General features: G+C 53.5%; 1 protein-coding gene across 1 annotated transcript in view; it reads left to right on the top strand.

Annotated features, from left to right (window-relative positions):
* Nucleotides 1-14,565, top strand: part of FADS2 (fatty acid desaturase 2) — a 29,658-nt gene extending 15,093 nt beyond the window's left edge. Inside the window, exons 5-12 of the mRNA XM_006899833.1 lie at nucleotides 6,033-6,158; nucleotides 9,074-9,134; nucleotides 9,515-9,591; nucleotides 13,020-13,117; nucleotides 13,228-13,324; nucleotides 13,549-13,628; nucleotides 14,142-14,267; nucleotides 14,514-14,565. Of these exons, the coding sequence (XP_006899895.1) occupies nucleotides 6,033-6,158; nucleotides 9,074-9,134; nucleotides 9,515-9,591; nucleotides 13,020-13,117; nucleotides 13,228-13,324; nucleotides 13,549-13,628; nucleotides 14,142-14,267; nucleotides 14,514-14,565 (717 nt within the window). The remainder of the gene's footprint in view (nucleotides 1-6,032; nucleotides 6,159-9,073; nucleotides 9,135-9,514; nucleotides 9,592-13,019; nucleotides 13,118-13,227; nucleotides 13,325-13,548; nucleotides 13,629-14,141; nucleotides 14,268-14,513) is intronic.
* The last annotated feature ends 3,916 nt before the right edge of the window (nucleotides 14,566-18,481 follow it).

The raw sequence follows: 18,481 nt of genomic DNA, 5'->3' as shown, positions 1-18,481 counted from the left end.
TCAAGAAAGTAGGTACTGTTATTAGGTAAAGCTTTGCAGGTCCAGGTCATTAAATGACACCAGGATCTAGAGACAGAGGCAGCAGACAGAAGCTTAGAAGCTGGGCTTGCCTGAGTCTCACCAACCAGAGCTTTAGGAAAGGCCAACGAGGCTTGCTGTCCGTGGACCTTGTGCTGATGCAATAGGCTTTTTGGAAATAACACTTTGCCACTGTATTTCCTGCCCCCACCGCTCCTCTAATGGCATCTAGTGGCTTCCTGAGAAAAGCGGGGTGAAAGATGGGCTCAGACACAGGCACGATTGTGCAGATGGTGTGTACCGAACAGCGCTTCCTTCCATTATCCGGGGAGTGGCTGAGACTCAGAGCCTCCTCAGTGGCGTTTAACCACCACAGCAGACTCTATAGGGTCCTGTGAGGTGCTCCACCCCCAGCCCAGAGGTTGGCGCTTTGAAGTCATCCGGAGGTCCCTCTCAGGAGCCTTGATGGCTTAGAGTATCTAGATGCATGTTGTGCTGCTAACCTGAAGGTCATTGGTTCAAATCCACCAGCTGCTCTTTGGGGACTAGATCAAGCTGTCTCCTCCTGTGACGATTAACAGCCTGGAATCTGGCATGGAGGGTCCCCCTGAGTCACAGGAGGCCTGTGGGTGGGGCTGGTTTTTCCCCTTGGAGGTGCCTCTGAGGACAAGGCTAACAGTGTTTTTTAAGCCCATGGAACCATTGTACTCTGCACATGTGAGGTCACCATGTGTCAGAATTGACTTGACACCACAGACCACCCCCCAATTCCTCCAGGACCCGGCAGGGGACTTGATCAGGGTGTCCTGTGGACCACAGGAGCCCTCGGTCAGCCTGCCCGTCTGTGGTCCGGCCTCCCCCGAGCCAGCCCTCCATTCACAGTGGGCCGCTGGGCTGGCCCTGAGCCCGCCGCGGTCTGAGAACCTGATTTCCTCTCCAGGATTTCCGAGCGGACCACATAGTAGAGCTTTGTTTCAGTTTATGCTCCTTTTTGCCGGATGAAACTCCCTTCAGTAGTAGAAAGTAACATTTCACTCCCAACCCATGTTCTCTGCCCCACAGTTTAACAAAGACGGGGTTGTGTCCTGCTCAGACCCCGGGCAGTGGCCGGCGGGACCTCTGCTGCCCGCTGGCCCTCAGGCCCTGGGTGGCTCAGGAGCTCTGGTAGGAAGACAAAGCCGAGATAGAGGGCTGATGTCTGTGCAGCGTCTGCTTGTGAAATCGGAATTCCAGAATAACAGGACACAGCAGTTGGGTCCAGGGGCAAGGAGGTCAGGGATGCCAGCCTTTGGCAACTGTGTCCTTGGTGCTGGGTCCCTGAGCCAGCCTTTTGTGATGTCTCTCCTGAGGGGACATTTCTTCCAGGGGGTCCTCGTTTGCAGATACTATTTTTTTATTGTGTGTGTGTGTGTGTACCGTCAAATCAGATCTGACTGGTACAGGAGATTTTTCCTCCTCCAGCAAAGCATCTGGTGGATTTGAACCATGTACTTCTAGGATTACAGTACAGCTTCTTGCCACTAGGCCACCAGACCTCGCCTGCAGATACTACTGTCAGCAGTCAAAAGCTTCTGTAAGCCTTTACTCATGGGGCATCACATTGAAATGCTTACCCAGAGGCTGCCTAGAATCTGCATCTGGATGTGAAGATCCGCTGGGCTTTTCACAGCCTCGTGTCTGGGACTTAGGCTGGGAATTCCAGAACCTTCAGCAGTGCAGCTCAGTCACGCTCTTGTGCTGGAACACCCACAGCAGTGTGTTCAGTGCACTGCCACCGGCCTAATTCGGTGACACGGGCTGCATTCCTGCTGCCACATGTACCATCATCCTTGCTCTCTTGTTACAAGTGATTTCAACACCTTTAACATCAACACACTGCCCTAAGGCAACCCTGCCGCTGAGTGTTGGAAAAGTCACTTGTGACTCACTGTGACCCTATGCACAGTAGTCCTGAACTCTGTCCTATCCTGGGCCTGTCTCATTATCTCTGACAAATCTACCTCCATTACTGTGTCGATCGATCTCATCTGGGGTCTTCCTCTCTTGTGCTGTCCTGCCACCTTTCCAAGCATGAGGTCCTTAATTCTTGCCTTCAAGGAGCAGCTTGGTTTTACCCTCTCTAGGTCAGACCTGTTCTCTAGGCGGTTCATGGTATGTTCAATACTCTTCTCCAGCACCACAACTCAAAGGCAGCAATTCTTTTTCTATCCTTTTTCTTCATTGTCCAACTCTCTGATGCACAGGAAGTAATTGCAAAGACCATGGCTTGTATCAGGTGCGCCTTAGTCTCTAGACGACCATCGTTGCTCTGGAAAGGTCCCTGAGAAACTTTCCCAGTGTAATTCCTCTTTTGATTTATAACTCTTAAAATTCTCAGGTTTCTAGGTCTTTTGCTTCTTTCTTCCCCACTTCCCTCTTAGCTGTTTACTGTGATTTGAGTAAAAGTTTACCGAGCACATCACATTGAGTTTTCACAATTTATCTGTCAGTTATTGCTACTAAATCAGACTTTGAATTTCCCTTCATTGTTGCACATTTTCCCCTGCCCAATCCTCTCCCCCAGTACACTCCCCTCTTGGAAAAGTAAGAGTTCTTTCATACAATCCCTCCCCCCCAGGTCCGCTCCACTATGCAGCCTTCGCTCTGGACTCCCGTCATGACATATACCTAATCACATCCCTTTTAAACTGTCTTCTCCCTCATCTGTTTCAATGCAGTATACATTATTGAACCCATCTTTCTCAGTCTCCCCCGAGTCCTGAAGTCAGTCCTGTTTTACAACCGTGGCACCATACAATATTTGTCCTTTTGTGACGGATATTCCACTCAGCATAATGTCCTCCAGGCTCACCCATTTTGAATAATATTGCATGAGTTGATGGGCACTTAGGTTGTTGCCAGCTCCTTGCTATTGTGAACAAAGCTGCAACAAACATGGGTGTGCATATATCTGCTTGGATGTCAGTTATGGTCTCTTCAAAGTATATTCCCAGTAGTGGAATTGCTGGGTCAAATAGTATATTTGCAACTTTTTGAGAAAGCGCTACACCAGCTTCCACAGTGGTTGCACCATTTTACACTTGCACCAACAGTGAATAAGGATTCCAGTTTCTCCACAACCTCGCCAGCATTTGTTGCTTGCTGTTCTGTTAAATTTTGCTGTTCTGACTGGACTGAGATGGTATCTGTTTTGATTTGCATCTCTAGAGCTACGGATTTTGAACATTTCTTCATGTGCTTGTTAGCCATCTGAATGTGTTCTTTGAAGTGTTTTTTCATATCCTGTGCCCATTTTTCAATTGGATTATTTACCTTTATCTTGTTGTGTGGTGTGTCGTACTTATTTTCAGTCGGTCTTGGCCCACAGCCTTTTGGTGCCAAAGCCTTTTGGTTCTTCCCAGCAAGTTTGTCCCCTTTGGCTAGAAGCTGAGTGTTCCCCTCGTCCTACCGGCTCGCAGGGCCTGAGTCATTGCTGCTTGTAGCTCTTGGTGGCTGTTAGTGCCCTGCGGGGATGTTAGCAGAGGCCATGTAAAAGGATTGTTTTTGGAAACGAGTTGTTTGGTAGACGGCCAGACTCCTGTCTGTTCAACGGCTGTTCACTGTCGAGTTTTGAGATTAAAGCATCGGAAAAGCCTGTCCCCTCCCATCTCACTTTGCTCAGGGACACACGTCAGCAACGTTTGTCAAAAGTTTGAGCTGGCAGACAACAATCTGGAGCCTGGGAGTGAGTACTCCTGTCGTGCTTCTTGGCTCACACCAGCCACCGTCCTACTGGCCTAATTCACAGTGACTCCTGTGTGTACCAGGGCAGAGCTACGCTTTAAAGTTGTCAGGGCTGATTTTTCTGGTCAGAGATTGCCAGGCCCTTTTTCCGAGGCACCTCTAGGGGGCCTGGAACCACCAGCTTTTCCCTTAGCAGCTGAGAATGTGAGCTGTCTTGCACCGCTCAAGAATGCCACATCGGTTAATGTTGAATGTTTCAGCAGCCAAGGCAACCCTCCTGATAAGGGGTCTGGCTGTCCCCGCTGCCTCTGGCCAACATCATAATGAGCCTTTAGGGCTTCATTCTTTCCATAGCTTTGTGAAGATGCAATTCACATACCGCACCATCTTTAAAGTGGTCAAATCAGTAGCATTGCCTGTGTTCACATTTGTGCAGCCATCACCATAGTCACAGTCCAGGATGTCTTTATTACTCACAAATCAGACTTCACATTCCTTAGCCATCAGACCTTGACCTCACACCCTCTGCAGCCCTAATGACCACCAGTCGGCTTCTCTATACTAGACATTTCAGAGGGAGCTCTGGTGGCCTAGTGGTGAGAAACTGCACTGCAGTCCTGAAGGCACACAGTTCAAGTCCACCAGCTGGTCCACTGGAGAGGGGTGAGCTGTATCCTCCAGGGTGAATAAACTGCCTCTGAAATCCTGCCAGAGGGTCAGTGGTGGGTCAGTTCCGACTAAATGGTATACAACAGACATTTTATACAAATGTTGCATAATGTTTTCAAGAATTATCTAGGGAGTTCTGGTTTCCTAGTGGCAAAAGGATGCTCTGTTAGAGGAGGAGGGGCAATCGCCTCCTGTACCAGTCAGATCCGATTCGATGGTAGACGCACAAAAAATTTAAATTATCTGAGCAGGTGTCCATGCTCTGTGCCTGTGTGTGCCACGCAATTCAGATACAAACCTGCTTTGTTCCTTTTATTTACCTTTTATCCTTCCCCCTTTGCTATCTCTGTTGTTTGTTAAGCGTGACTCATAGCGATTCTATGAAAAGACCTAGTGCCTTTCCATAACTATCATTTTTCCAAGTTCATAGTTTCCAGAGGCATGTGCTTTAGGAAGTGGGTGCCACTCCTGCTTCCAAACCAAACTGCTCTTTAGTGTCTTAATTTTCTTTTTCAGCTGTGGTCTGAATAAGTTTATGGAGTAAGTTAATTTTCCATTCAGCTGTTTGTGCACATTTTGTTTTACGACACTGATTAGAACACTCATAGCTACATCTTCCCACTTCTTCCCGGTGAGCCTTGTTTCCATTGATATCCATCCCCTCCCTTCCTGCCTTCTGAGCTCTCGCTCGCTCACTGCCATCAAGTCGGACCCTCTGAGTTTCTGAGAATTACCAGGGAGGCGATCGTCCATCTTCTCTCTCAGCGCTGCTGGTGCTTTGGTACAGCAAGAGAAGACGTCAACTTTGGGTTAGCCACCTGGTCCTTCTGGACCAGCCTGAGCTTTCTCCCTGGGCACATGCTGCCCTTTTGATCTTGTATGCAGAACTGTTGTGTGGACTGAGTACCTCCCTGGTGTCATTGATCACCCTGTAGACCCATTTACTGTTTGGCTTAAAAGGTAAACCACAGACAGGGGTCTGGTGTGCTGGTGGGTAGGGAGTTGTGCTGACAACCCAAAGTGAGACGGTTCAAGTCCGGTGGCTGTTCTCACCTCAGCTCCTCCGGTGTGGTTTACAGCCTCTGAAAACCCACTGGAGAGTTGGTTGTGGGTAGATTCTGGCTCGGTGGCACAAAACACAACACGTACATGTGCCACATTTATCTGTGAATCCGATGGTAGGCATTTGGGTTGCTTCTCCTTGGCGGTTGCATGTGGTGCCGCAGTGAACAAGCCGCCGTGTGGCTGGGTGTTCCCGTCTGGAGGCCGCATCTAGGAGTGGAATTGCCGGGTCATGTGGGAGGGAGCACACCTCACCATCCTGGTACAGCAGTGGTGTAGGAGAGGAGTGGGCATGGAAGGGACTGCTCTGGACCACACCCACCCTGCTGACCACTCCCTGAGGTCCAGTCATAGTCCTTCTTATTATTCTACTTGTGGGACAGATGAGGCTAAGGCTTGAAGGCATTCTGTTGTCCTGGCCACAGACTGGCCAGCTCCTCTGGGCTTGACTGGAGGATCATGGAACCTCCAGCTGTGGGCTGGAGTTGGTCCTGAGGCAGCGGCCGTGGCTCGAGTCCCCATCAGAACGCACTGCTCACCTCCTGCCCTCTCCCCGACAGGGAGCCTCAGCCAACTGGTGGAACCATCGCCACTTTCAGCATCACGCCAAACCCAACATCTTCCACAAGGACCCGGATGTGAACATGCTGCATGTGTTTGTCCTGGGAACAAAGCAGCCCGTCGAGGTAGGAGGAGCGGGGCAGCGACGCGGGCATGGCAGGCGTTTACCTGCATGGGGGGTGGGGGAGGAATCAGCCAGACACGTGCATGTCTGATGCACCCCAGAAACCTTCCTGGACGCCCTGAATAATTCAGGCTGGAATTTATACGGAATGGCCTCACTCATCAATAATGGATGTGCCTCCGCGTGGAAGTGCCACGTGCTTCCTCCCCCCTGTGGGCTGGGAGACGCAGCTCCAGCTTGTGCTTTCCCAGTTGTTGGTTCTTTGCCCCTGACTCCTGGTGACCTTGTTGTACCCAGTGGGATGAAATGTTGTCCCTTCCTACCCCTTCCCCGCGATTAGTGATGCATCAGGCTGTGACAATCATTGGTTGATTTTTACAGGTAAATTGCCAGGCCTTTCTTCCTAGTCTGTCTTAACCTTTCCCAGCATGATGTCTTTTTCCAAAGATTTGCCCCTCCTGACAACAAGTTCAAAGACCATCCTTGCATAAAAGGAGCACCCTGTTTGCACTTCCTCCAAGATAGGCTTGTTGGTTCTTTCGGCAGTCCATGGAATATTCACTACTCCAACACCACATTCATTCTTCTGTCATCCTTATTCACTGTCCAACTCTCAAATGCATGACTTGACTCAGGCACACCTTAGCCTTTAAGATGACATCATTGCTCTTTACCACTTGTGGGTTTGAACCTCCCCCCGCCCCAGGTATCATGGAAGTGCCTGAGCTGTGCGTCTCAAAAAAAAATCAGCATTGAAAGCCCTGTGGAGCACATAGGGACACCTTACGTCAGAATCACATGACAGCTGATTTCTATATGCTTCTAGAGATTTTCTATGCACTGCTAAACGTGTAGGTTTGTTTTTAAGAAGGAAACAAAGATTATAATCTGTTCTGTAGGCTTCCACCTCACCAACTGTGAGACCCTTCCCATGAGAAGACGAGATTAGCCTCATCCTTCTTGATGGCTGTGCCTTTGTGTGTGAGAAGCAGTGCAGTACAAAACAGTGGGCAGTCCACACTGCTTCATCAAACAGATACTTGAAAGTTTCCTTTCATAAAAAAATATTCCAGAGTTGAAAGGTCCTCTTCTCCTGCCCCTCACCCAGCCCCTAAGCCTGGCCTCGTGGTCTGGAGAGGCTGACCACTGGAGGAAGCCAGGAAGCTTGCCTCCCCCACTGCCCCCGCCTGAGTCCCCACTATCAGCCTTGTCTTGGGGACACACTGTCCCTGTTCCCTGTGAGCCTGTGTCCATTCTATCGTTGGAGTTGGGCCACAGTGAGCCCCCAGTCCCTCAGCTGCTCCTGATTCCACCCAGAACACCCCAGGGGCAGCTCTGCAGCACCACGTGGGGCTCCTGAGTCGAAAGTCCACGCGCTGACACCCAAAAATTACAACAAGCCCCATTGTTAGGCCCTACTGCTCTGCCCCCGCCCCCTCTGGGCACTGGTCAGAGGTCCCCTAGAGGCTTCCAGCGTCAGCCTCAGCCCCGGCCTTCATGATAGTTTTGGTGCCAACCACATGCCTCTTGGGCATAAGCAAAGGTCCCCGCACAATCCCAGAGGGCCAAACAGGAAAGTGATCCCTTCTGGTGGAGCCTGGCAGGTGTGCCAGGAACATGCCCCTCACGCCAGGAGGCAGGGCCTCGGGACGCTCTGGACTATCCACCCAACCCTCTCTGGACTCTGGTTCTGGTGGCCCCAGAACTCGGATATTGGGACCTAGATGACAGCGGAAATTTCTCTAACCCCTCTCACCTCAGGACCACAAGAACCCCTGGGGAGGGAGGGCCTGGCCTGGCACCGAGTCGCAACAGCCTTGGCAGTGACCCAGTGTTGTCTCTGGCTCCTGTCCAAAGCAGGAACACTGGGTGTCAGGTGGGAGGTTCAGCGACGCACTCACTTGGGGGATCGGCCCTGATGGAGGAGCAGGTTGGTTTGAACTCAGGTCTGCTGGTGCCGTATCTGGCCTGTCCACGTGGACCTGGCCTTCGAAGTCCAGTGGGCCTCCACTTTTGGCCCCAGACCACGGGACCAAAGACCACTAAGCTCATCTCTGGAGGTGCCTGAGCAGCTTTGTTCAAGGAGGGTCTCTAAGCCCCAGCCTGGCCCTCAGTCGCTGCAGCTTGAGAGAGAGGGGACAGGTGCCCTAGGGACACCTCAGACACCAGGCATACGTCCAAGAAGATAGGCTGGTGCCTCCTGCTGGCCACCTCCATGTATCGTGCCCATCTGGGGAGGTGGGAGTACTCAAAAAGTTACCAACTGGCACCCAAAAATTCTCCAGACCCTCATTTTGCTTCTCCTGGCCAAGGTGGTCCCAGTAGGTACCCAGGACCCAGCAGGGTGACTCAGGGCATTCCAGGAGCCTTGTCTATTCCTGAGGGATGGAGACACCTCAGACCTAGTCCCACCCCATGTGCCCCGGCCCGAGAGTGTCTCCTATGGTGCATTCATTCCATACCCACTCATTTGGCAGACTCTTACAAAAGGACCTGAGTCCACTCTGGGGTTTCGATCCCACCCTGGCCTGCTTTAAAAAAAAATGAATTATTTTGTGTGTGTACTGTCAAATTGAATCTAACTAGTACGGGAGATTGCCCCTCTGTCTCCAGCAGAACATCTGGATTCCTCTGGGATTCCCGGCCCGCTTTTTGAGTAGCCTTGGGCAGTAACCAGCTCTGAGCCTGTCTTTCAAGCAGCTGCCTGAGGCTTATGCAGATAGAGGTAGACAGGACGCAGCTTGGGGCTGGGCACTCACTGAGGCAACATCCCCAGCTGTTAGCAGCAGCTACCTGGAGCCCAGATGGTGATGCCCCAGGCTTGGCAGGACCAGGCTGACAGGAAGGGGCAGATGCCATGCTGGCATGTGGGAGGAAGTGGGGTGCCGGGCACTCACATCTCTGCTCTCTCCTCAGTATGGCATGAAGAAGATCAAGCACATGCCCTACAACCACCAGCACGAGTACTTCTTTCTGAGTGAGTGCTGCCCAGCGCCCCCCCTCGCTGAGCTTGCCCACAGCGACCCCCTCCACTGAGCTCGCCCACAGCGCCCCCCCACCGCTGAGCTCGCCCACAGCGCCCCCCCACCGCTGAGCTCGCCCACAGCGAGGTCTCTGCCAAGCGCTGAACCTTGTTAGAGAAGGAGCTGTGGGCATCCAGCCTGTCCAGCCCTTCTAAGCCCATTTTACAGATGGGGAACACCAAGGCTCAGTCTTCCAAAGCTTGCTCCAGATCCCCTTCAGGGATCCCTGTGTGGTGGGCGCTGTCTGTCCACCATTTGGTGATGGGGAGGACCTCATGGTGACCCTCTGTGAGCAGGCGGGGGACCACCACTAAGCCCTCTTCCCTCCCCACAGTTGGACCACCTCTGCTCATCCCCATGTACTTCCAGTACCAGATCATCATGACCATGATTGTCCGCAGAGACTGGGTGGTAAGTGACGGGGTCGGGGTGGCGGGGAGCGGGGTTGGGGCTGCAGGGGTCCCTGTGTCCCCAGGACCAGCTGCCTCGTCATACCTAGGAAAAGACTCCCTCCAAAACTTCCAGGAGCCAGGGAGGTCTCAGCAGAAGAGCCCTAAAAATACCCGCCAACACACTGCAACCCTCCGGGCAGCCACTGCCGTTGCAGAGCCCTGAGAAGGTTCTCAAAAGCAGCGTGATAGTGCAGTCATCCCCAACCCCCTTCTTGCTGGCCCCTGAGACCCTGGGAGCAGCACTGTCTGAGGAGACAGGTCAGAGGAGCCTCTGGTTCTGCTTGCAGAGAGGAGAGAGGCCGGCCTGGGGCTGCTCCCTGGGTACAGTGTGTCCTGCCTGGCATGTGGAGTCATGTCAGCAGGGTCTGGGCAAGAACTGATTGTGCCCTGACCGATAAGCTCAGCTCCGCTGGGCACAGGCAGAGCCTGGCCTGGCAGTTCCTGTGACAGGGGCACAGGAGGGGGCAGGTGAGTGGACAGTCACCTAGCTGGTCCAGCAGGTCTGGCTGGCCTTTTCTTTTAAGTCTATCTTGATGGGCTTTTCTCGTAAAGATTCCAGCCTTCATCTTACACAAGGCACTTCTGCTCTGTGACCAAAAAAATGACTTGATAGCATCTAACAATGTGTTTGTCTCAAGGTTGTAAAGGCTTCAAAGCATTTTTGTCTGATGTTGACACTGAAATTACAGGCAAAGATGTACCTGGAGGGTATTGGGGCTGATTGGGGAGCAAGCGTAGCTCTCCCTCTGCCAGGCCTGTCCGGGAAAGCGCATTTGCCCTCACTCAGGAATGTCCTGTTCAGAACATGAGCAGTTCTCCAGGACTGCTGTTTCTGGAGTGGTGGCTATTCCAGCTAGAGCAGGGTGTTTAAGCCGGCTTGACTCCTGTGGTCAGAAGGGCTGTAGAGAAGGAGGGGGCTTGGACCAGCTGAGCGCCTGGGCCTTCAACCCAAACCCTGGCTGCTGTGGTCAGTGCTGTCCCGCAGGGGTCTCCGGGGTCCCGAAATATTCCTGTTGGAACAGGACCCAGAGTCCTCCAGTGCCAGGTCTGCGGATAAAGCCCTGGGGTATTTTAATCCGCTTTTGCACCAGAGGTTGCTTGACGTGGATGTTTAATCGTTCTCACTGCACTTTGTTCCACCAGGAACAAAGCCGTAAACAGACAGCAGGAAAAGCATGTCAGATGGTGATGCAGGAGGGCTGTGATGGCAGAGCCGGAGAAACCCGAGAGGGCCACTCCGGTGACCTCTGATAGCGGGGGCCCGCAGCCCTGCCCTCGCCACTGCTGAGTGAGGGCTCAGGCCTCCAGCCCAGGCCTCTGCTGTTGAAAGTACAGCTCACTGGGTTGCTCAGAACTCCCTGACGGGTACAAAGACTGCTAACAGTGAGGGTGGTAGTTCCAACCCACCCTGGGATGGATGGATGGATGGATGCCTTAGAAGAAACACCTGGGAATCGACTTGCAAAAAAGGTCTTAAACCTAAGCGTTTGGCAGAGACCCGTGGTTTTATGGTGCCCCGAGGCAGGTTGTGAACTGGTTCTGGTGCTGGAGCCGAGAGTAAGCCCTCCCTTGATCGTTAGATCTCGCCCTGTGATGTTCTGACTGGTCACGGTGAATCGAGGTGCCAGGAGCAGTGAGGCCCTGGGCAGTGGTTCTCAGCAGGGAAGTCCTGCCCTTCAAGGACACTTGGGAATTTCTATAAGGACTGTAGGTAGCGAGGTGGCCTTGTGGGTACAACACTGTCAACCCAAAGGTATGCAGTTCAGAGAGGCGGTCTTCCGGTGCAGTGCAGCCTCTGAAGGTTTGTGAGTCAGCTATGCGTGGATGACTCTATGGGAAGGAGAGAAAGAGCGTGAGCGGACTGGAGGCTCTGGTGGGTGAGGAGCAGGACAGGGGAAGGGCCGCACCTCGCTGGAACAGCCCCCAGTGCTGTCGAGTCAGTTCAGAGCATAGACCTTGGTGTTTGACTGGGACCTTGACATTGAACGCTAAGAACCACTAACCACCCAAAAGCCACCACTGTCAACTTGATTCTGACTCACAGACTAGAAACCTCAGCATCTTCCAGGAACAGCTGGTGGAGTCAAACCAGTGTCTTGACTGTCAGCAGTCCCATGAGACCCAAGATGCCAATAGCATGAGGTCAAGAAACCCTTGCTAGTGAACTCCAGCCATTTCCATGGCCCTGCAATGGCCAGCGGCCACCCCAAGGGATGCCTCCCAGGCCCTCTTCACGAACTTGTTCCCTGTCTCATCTCGACCATTCTGACCACTGGCTGCTCCATCCTGAAAGTCTGCTTTGACTTTGAAGCCGTTTCCTCCCACCACTCTGGGGTCTCCTGTCTCCTCTTAGGGGTCTCTCCTTGGGGTTTTCCTTCTCTCTTCGTGGTCTCCTCTCTCTTGGTCTCCTCTCTTATGGCCTGTCATGGCTATAAAGATGGCAGCCAGGTAGCCCGAGCTGTGCTCTAGAAAGGTCTGGAGGAGGGATTGGAATCATTATGACTTATAGCACATGTCCATCCCAGGTCATACAGATGGGGAATGGTCATAAGATCACTGTCTGGGGATGATGAATTGAGGGGGAACGGCCCCAGACTGGGGCCAGAGGCTGCTCCACTCCTTGGCTCCTGGGTGTGGTGGCTTAGCCAGGGGGAAGATCTGGGGTTAGGAACTGGCTCCAGTTGCCATGGTTTGAGAGTCCACTGGGTGGCTGTGGTGCAGCTGAAACAGGTGGACTTGGGGTCAGAGAGGAGGTGGACAGAGATGGGCTATGAGGCTGCAGTGGACAGAGGGACAGTGGGGCGGGCTTACCCAGGAAGACACCCAAGCTCAGGACCCTGGAAGGTCCCCCGTGAGGGGCAGAACGAGGAGTGGAGGGGACAGGAGGGCTGTCGGACATGGGAAAACAGGCAGCAGTATCAATGGTTGGTAGGGGGGGGCCTTGAATTCAAGTCCTCTAGCCTTGGCCAGAAGTCTAGGAGTGATTGTCCAGGAGAGGACAGAGCTGACAAGTACGGACAAGACTGGAGGCCAGCTTTGAGGAGGGATTGCGTCAATATTCTGGATTGTGGAAAGGCCTGGCCTGCACTTCTCTCCACTGACATCTGACCGTTATCACTGCCCTCTCCCCCTGCAGAGCACACTGCCCCCTTCCTGCTGATAAACACTTAGCATTTCCCTGGAAACAGATCCCGCCATGCAGGCCCCATGAAGGGTGGGCAGTGTTTACAAAGGTGACAAGCTCTTAGAACCTGGGACCCAACTTCCCAGAGGCACCATGGCCTGGCAGGAGTGTATGTGTGTGTGTGTGTGTGTGTCATATCAGGCATGTGGCCTGTGCAAGGAGCCTTGGGCAGGCCTGCACCTTAACCCTGTCTCTCCCTGCAGGACTTGGCCTGGGCCATCAGCTACTACGTTCGTTACTTCTTCACCTACACCCCTCACTTTGGCTTTCTAGGATCTATCCTCTTCCTCAACTTCATCAGGTACCTCAGCTTGGATGGTTAATCTGGGGCTCCCCAGAGGGCTGGCAGGACTTCAGTGGGGCTGCCCCCTCCTGCCCCTGTGCTGGAGGCTGAGCTACCTTCTCTTCCAGGTTCCTGGAGAGCCACTGGTTCGTGTGGGTCACGCAGATGAATCACATTGTCATGGAGATTGACCGCGAGCCCTACCAAGACTGGTTCAGCAGCCAGGTGAGGGCGTCAAAGTGGTCACCCTGTCATGTACTCGGCCCCCAGAATCATGGCCCTGGTAGGCCAGGGCTGCCCATGCTCGCCCACTAAGTAGCCACAGAGCTAAGAAAATTAGGTTCCCTCTGAAGGGCTGGCACAGAGGGTACCCCACCCTCCATGCACTGCCAGACCTGGGGCCAGGCTCCTTCGAGTGATGGTCTTCTCTGTGCCCCTCACCCCCACAGCTGGCAGCCACCTGCAACGTGGAGCAGTCCTTCTTCAATGACTGGTTCAGCGGTCACCTCAACTTCCAGATCGAGCACCAGTGAGTGTGCCTGCCTGTCCCTGCCCACACCCCGACTCTGACAGTAGCCAGCCCCCCAGAAGCAGGAGGGTCAATGCTGCTGCCTTGACCCAGGGTTGGGCAGGTTCCCGGGTCCTGGGAATACAGATAACCATACCCCCCCCCCTTTGTGGTTTATAGAAAGGCTTCCATGGGCATCTCAGCGGGAGCTGATGGGGCAGGGAGTAGATGACCCACATCACTGGGGCGGGGGGGGGAACTGAGACTGGCTAGGCACCTTACTGGACATGTCGCTGAGGGGCAGCCGCCAGCTCTGCTGTCCCTCATCCTTGTCTCACCACTTGTCACTTCCCATTCCTCTGGCCTCCTGTCCCCCTCTCAACCTGCCCCCTTAACTCATTTAGAACATCTGTTTCTTTTTGGGGGGAAAGCCTTGACATTTTGGGAAAGCCTGTCTTAGCCGGGAGGTGGGAGCGGTGTGGCCCGTGGCCCCCCTCCTGGTCTTCCCCTCATGCTCCCTGTCGCCCTTCCCAGCCTCTTCCCCACCATGCCTCGGCACAACTTGCACAAGATCGCACCCCTGGTGAAGTCCATGTGTAACAAGTACAACATTGAGTACCAAGAGAAGCCACTACTCAGGGCGCTGATCGACATTGTGGGGTAAGGGGCTGCCTGAGACTGCTGGAGGCAGGCTGGCCCCTCTGGGGCTAGGGGATGGGTCAGTGGGGGACCCAGTGACACTTACTGGTGGGGCCACATCAGAAGCCTGCCCTCTTGGCACAAAAATTCTCTGGGAGCAGGGTTGAGTGGGGATCCTCCCTGGAGTGCTTGGGGGTTCTTGCAGACCCCAGGGCAGACTCAGCACCCCTCATGACCATGCTCCTGACCCCACCCCTCTCTCCACAGCTCCCTGAAGAAGTCCGGGCAGCTCTGGCTGGACGCCTATCTCCACAAATGAAGCCGTGAACTGAGGGCAGCTGCAGGGTGGTGTTAGGCGGAGTGGCAACCCAGGGGAGGGGTGGGTTTATGTTGGAGGGGTGCCCCTGAGGCTGGGACACACATAGTTTTGGTTTTCTCTCTCCCTTCATCTGCCTCCCTACTGCTTCCTGAGACCACCCTGTCAGCCAGGACCCTCTCCCCACAGCTCCCCAGCCCTTCTAGGAGCAAAGAGCGGGACATGAGGGTATCTCTACACTGCCTGCAATTTACCCCTAAAACTGGAGGGGCCAGACCCCACCCACGCAGCCTGGGCCTCCCGCAGCCCAGGCACTGTCCTCCAGTCCCCCTCTCCCCTTGGCTCATCTGGGGTCTGGGGCAGAAGATGGCTTATGCACCCCAGGCCATACTCCACATCTGCCCTGCGCTTTGTGTGGGGTATGACTTGTGCCCTGCTCAGGTCCCCTGGGGCATCTAGAAACATCAGGCATACACCCCCCACCCCCATCCCCACCCCGGGCTAGTGTCAGCCCCAGGGCCTCACTGCAGACTCCACTTGCCCTCAGAGGTCCTGGGCCCTGACGTTGCCTTCACCTGCTGAACAGAGGCAGACCTGGTGCCATTAAACCACACCTTCTCTAAACGCTCCCTGCAGGGGCACCCCACCAACCCAGGACCCCATGGCCAGCAGAGCTTAGCCCTGCAGGCTGCCAGAGGGTACTGGACCCCGGGGGTATCCTCTCAGCCCCTCATTTCAGTGCCTCATATGTCCCCATCTCTGTCGCACTCCTGTCTTTATTGTATCCTGGGGCTACAGGACGCCCTCTGATGGGGAGATGGCTAAGGGGGCTGGGCTTCCTGACAATCTGCCCCCAGCAGGCTCCCCCAGACCTCAGTCCTGCACCCTGGGGGCCAGTGGACACGCAAGTGGTGGACAGGGAGCTGAGGGAGCACACAAGATGATGAGGCCATGGGGACCCTGCCGCTCCCTGAGCAAATTAACCCACTAACGAATGTCTAGAATCAGGGAAGGGGGAAGCGGGCAAGCACGAGTGCAGGCCTCTTTGGGGTACCCGCCTCTACACTGGCAGGCTTTTCGGTTGCCTTGGTAACACAGGCCCTGTAGCTGCTCACACGCCCCCAGGTCGGTAGATCTGTAGGGACTGACTTTACAGTTTGTCATATGGCTTCACCACCCCTATAATTTTTTGAAAATAAAAAAGGCAATTTTATTCTCTCTCCCTTGTGGTTTTTTGTACAGTCCACTGGGTGTCTGGTCCCCGCAGGCCAGGCCCACACTGACGACAGCCTCTCCCTCCTCTGTGGGCATTGTGCCCAGGCCTCCTGCTGCCTCTGTCTCTAAGGTCTCCCCCCACCCTGAAATCCACTCCGGGCTGCAATCTGTGTGTCCGTGGGCCAGCCACCTTCCTCCAACGGCCCCTCAACAGCCGGTGCACACCTAGAATGACTGCCTACCTGCCAGGGCTGCCTTCCAGGGGCCAGCAAGGAAGGATTTCCACAGACCCTCCTTTCCTGATGGCCTCCTTTCTCATGTCTCCCCATCACCCCCAACACAACTGAAGTCCTTCCAGCACCTGAACCACAGCCTCACTCACATCTTCCAGATTACGCTCACCATCTCCTGATCAGAGAAGTGTGACAATGGGCAGCCCCGCCCACCCTGTCCATGTGTCCATACAATAGCTCATGCCATCCTGCCAGTGGGGAGAGGCTGGTGTCACCCCAGCCCAGGGTCACTGACTCATGGTAGTGATGCATGATGAGAGTGGACCCTGAGTTGACCTTCGCCCAAAGGAACTGACCCCACACTCCCTCTGACCATCTATCCAACTCTGTACACAAAGCCCACCCACCTTCCTGGTGCGGCAGCGAGGTCATAGAGCGTATACTGTAGCTGGTACCCAGGGCTCCCCCCCTGACCAAGCCCCTGACCAGCAGGCTGGGAACCCAGAGTGGATATGAGTGCCCCTTCTGCTGCCCCAGCTCCTTGTACTCAGTTCAGAACTGCGTGTGACTCGGGTGCCCCTGTGGTTACAGGAGTTAGGAACTGACTCCCTGGTGCCTTGTGTGAGATCCTTGCTCTCTGATAATTAGCCCGGGAAAGGGGCTGGCCTGAGACCTCCAAGGACACTCATCCTGGAGCACTTCAGGGCTGGAGTCTCAGCTCCTTGCGGACGCTTCAGAGCTCCTCAGTGCTGGAGGACACAGTCCAGTCCTGCTACCTGAGCTGGTCCTGCATGCCTTTTAATTTCCTGACTGCTGGTACCAAGAGTGTTGACTGTGGAGCCGAGCAAACTGAAGCTGTGAACAATCTCAATCTCTTCACCATCCATCCTGACGCTGCCAATTGGTCCAGTGGTGAGAATCTTTGTCTTCTTGACATTGAGCCTCAGTCCATACTGAAGGCTGCAGTCCTTGACCCTAACTTAGGAAGTGGTTTATTAAGGAACAGAATTTACACCCTTTCTCAGCCCTTGAGCCTAGAACTCTAACCCCTGTGACACAACTTGAAGCCAAACAATAGACAGGTCTATAAGGATGACAGAAGAATCTCAGAGGCCTTTGAGCTGTGGTGCTGGAGAAGGGTCTTGAACGTACAATGGACCGTCAAAACAGGTCTGTCTTGGAGAGGGTGACACCAAGTCTCTCCTTGGAGGCTAGGATTTTGAAGCTTTGCCTCACTTGAGGCATGCGGCCAGGAAAGATTGGTCCTTGGAGAAGGTCATGAACAGAACAGTGGACAGACAGCAGGAGAGGAAGACCCTGGATGAGATGGACTGATACAGTAACTGGGGCAAGGGGGGGGGGGGCTTGGTGTGTTGGAATTAATGAGACTGGCTCAGGACAGGAAAGGGTTCAGAGCTTGCTGTATATTGCAGGTGACTGAAGGGTACCAGTTACATACTACGACAGGTGTGGAAGCAGGAGTGGTATCCTCTGGAACAACAAGCCTCTGGAAACTGCACTTTGATAAATGTCTATAGTTGTGGAGGAGCTTCAGGCTTTTGTACGTAGGGAGGGTCGCTGTGAGCCATGCTCAACTGAAGGCAATAAACAACAAAGTAACACAGGGGAGATACTAACTCCTTAGAACTGTCAACCTTACAAGAGGAAGAGGGCAGCGTCTACCCAGGGTTACAGCTTAGGTGATGAGATGAGATAGGATGGATGGAAATGAGAATCACAGGGAAGAAATGGGAGGATTATAATCAATGTCGTAAAATATGTATGAATGGAGAACCAAGCAGCCCTTTTAACATTCATTCAAGTCACAATAGAAAGTTATAAATAAAAACCAAACACGGTGCTGTTGAGTCCAATTCTGACTCATAATGTACCTTCATCCCGTTTCCAGGACAGAATTTACAGATGCGATCAGTCTGCCCATGTTTCTCCCTCAGAGCAGCAGATGGATTTGAACCATTGATGTTTTGGTTTGTAGCACATTTGTCACTGGACATCCATAATAAATAAAAAGAACAATGAATAAAGGAACAGTGCAACTCAAGATCAGAACTGGCTTTGACAAGCACTGTGGCATTTGGACAAGAGCAAACTGGGAGGAGGGTAGAGAGAATAGTGCAACAATGAATGAATGGAAACCCAAAATCTCTGTAAATGTTTATGAAAATTAATAAAATATAGAAAAAAAAAAGATCGGGATCAGCAGGGGATGCCAGTGAAGAGACAAGGTCTCCCTTTCTCAGCCCTCTGGAGACAGTATCCTCTGCCATATGTTACCAGCAGCTCTGCTGCCCGGGACCCTCTCTGTCGTCAATGCTGTACCCTTGACCGTGTCCCTTGCCTTTGTTTCTGCTTTCGATCTGCACCCCTCTGTGAAACTGTATGGGTGGATCTACAAATGCTTGTCAATTTCAAGGCCAAGCCTTCCCACCAGGACCATGCACCAGCCAATC

The sequence above is a fragment of the Elephantulus edwardii genome, unplaced genomic scaffold, assembly GCF_000299155.1.
Source record: "Elephantulus edwardii isolate Elephantulus edwardi_28Jun2011 unplaced genomic scaffold, EleEdw1.0 scaffold00268, whole genome shotgun sequence".
Taxonomy (NCBI): domain Eukaryota; kingdom Metazoa; phylum Chordata; class Mammalia; order Macroscelidea; family Macroscelididae; genus Elephantulus; species Elephantulus edwardii.
Note: the sequence above shows the minus strand (reverse complement) of the source record. Positions and strands in the feature narration are given on the sequence as shown.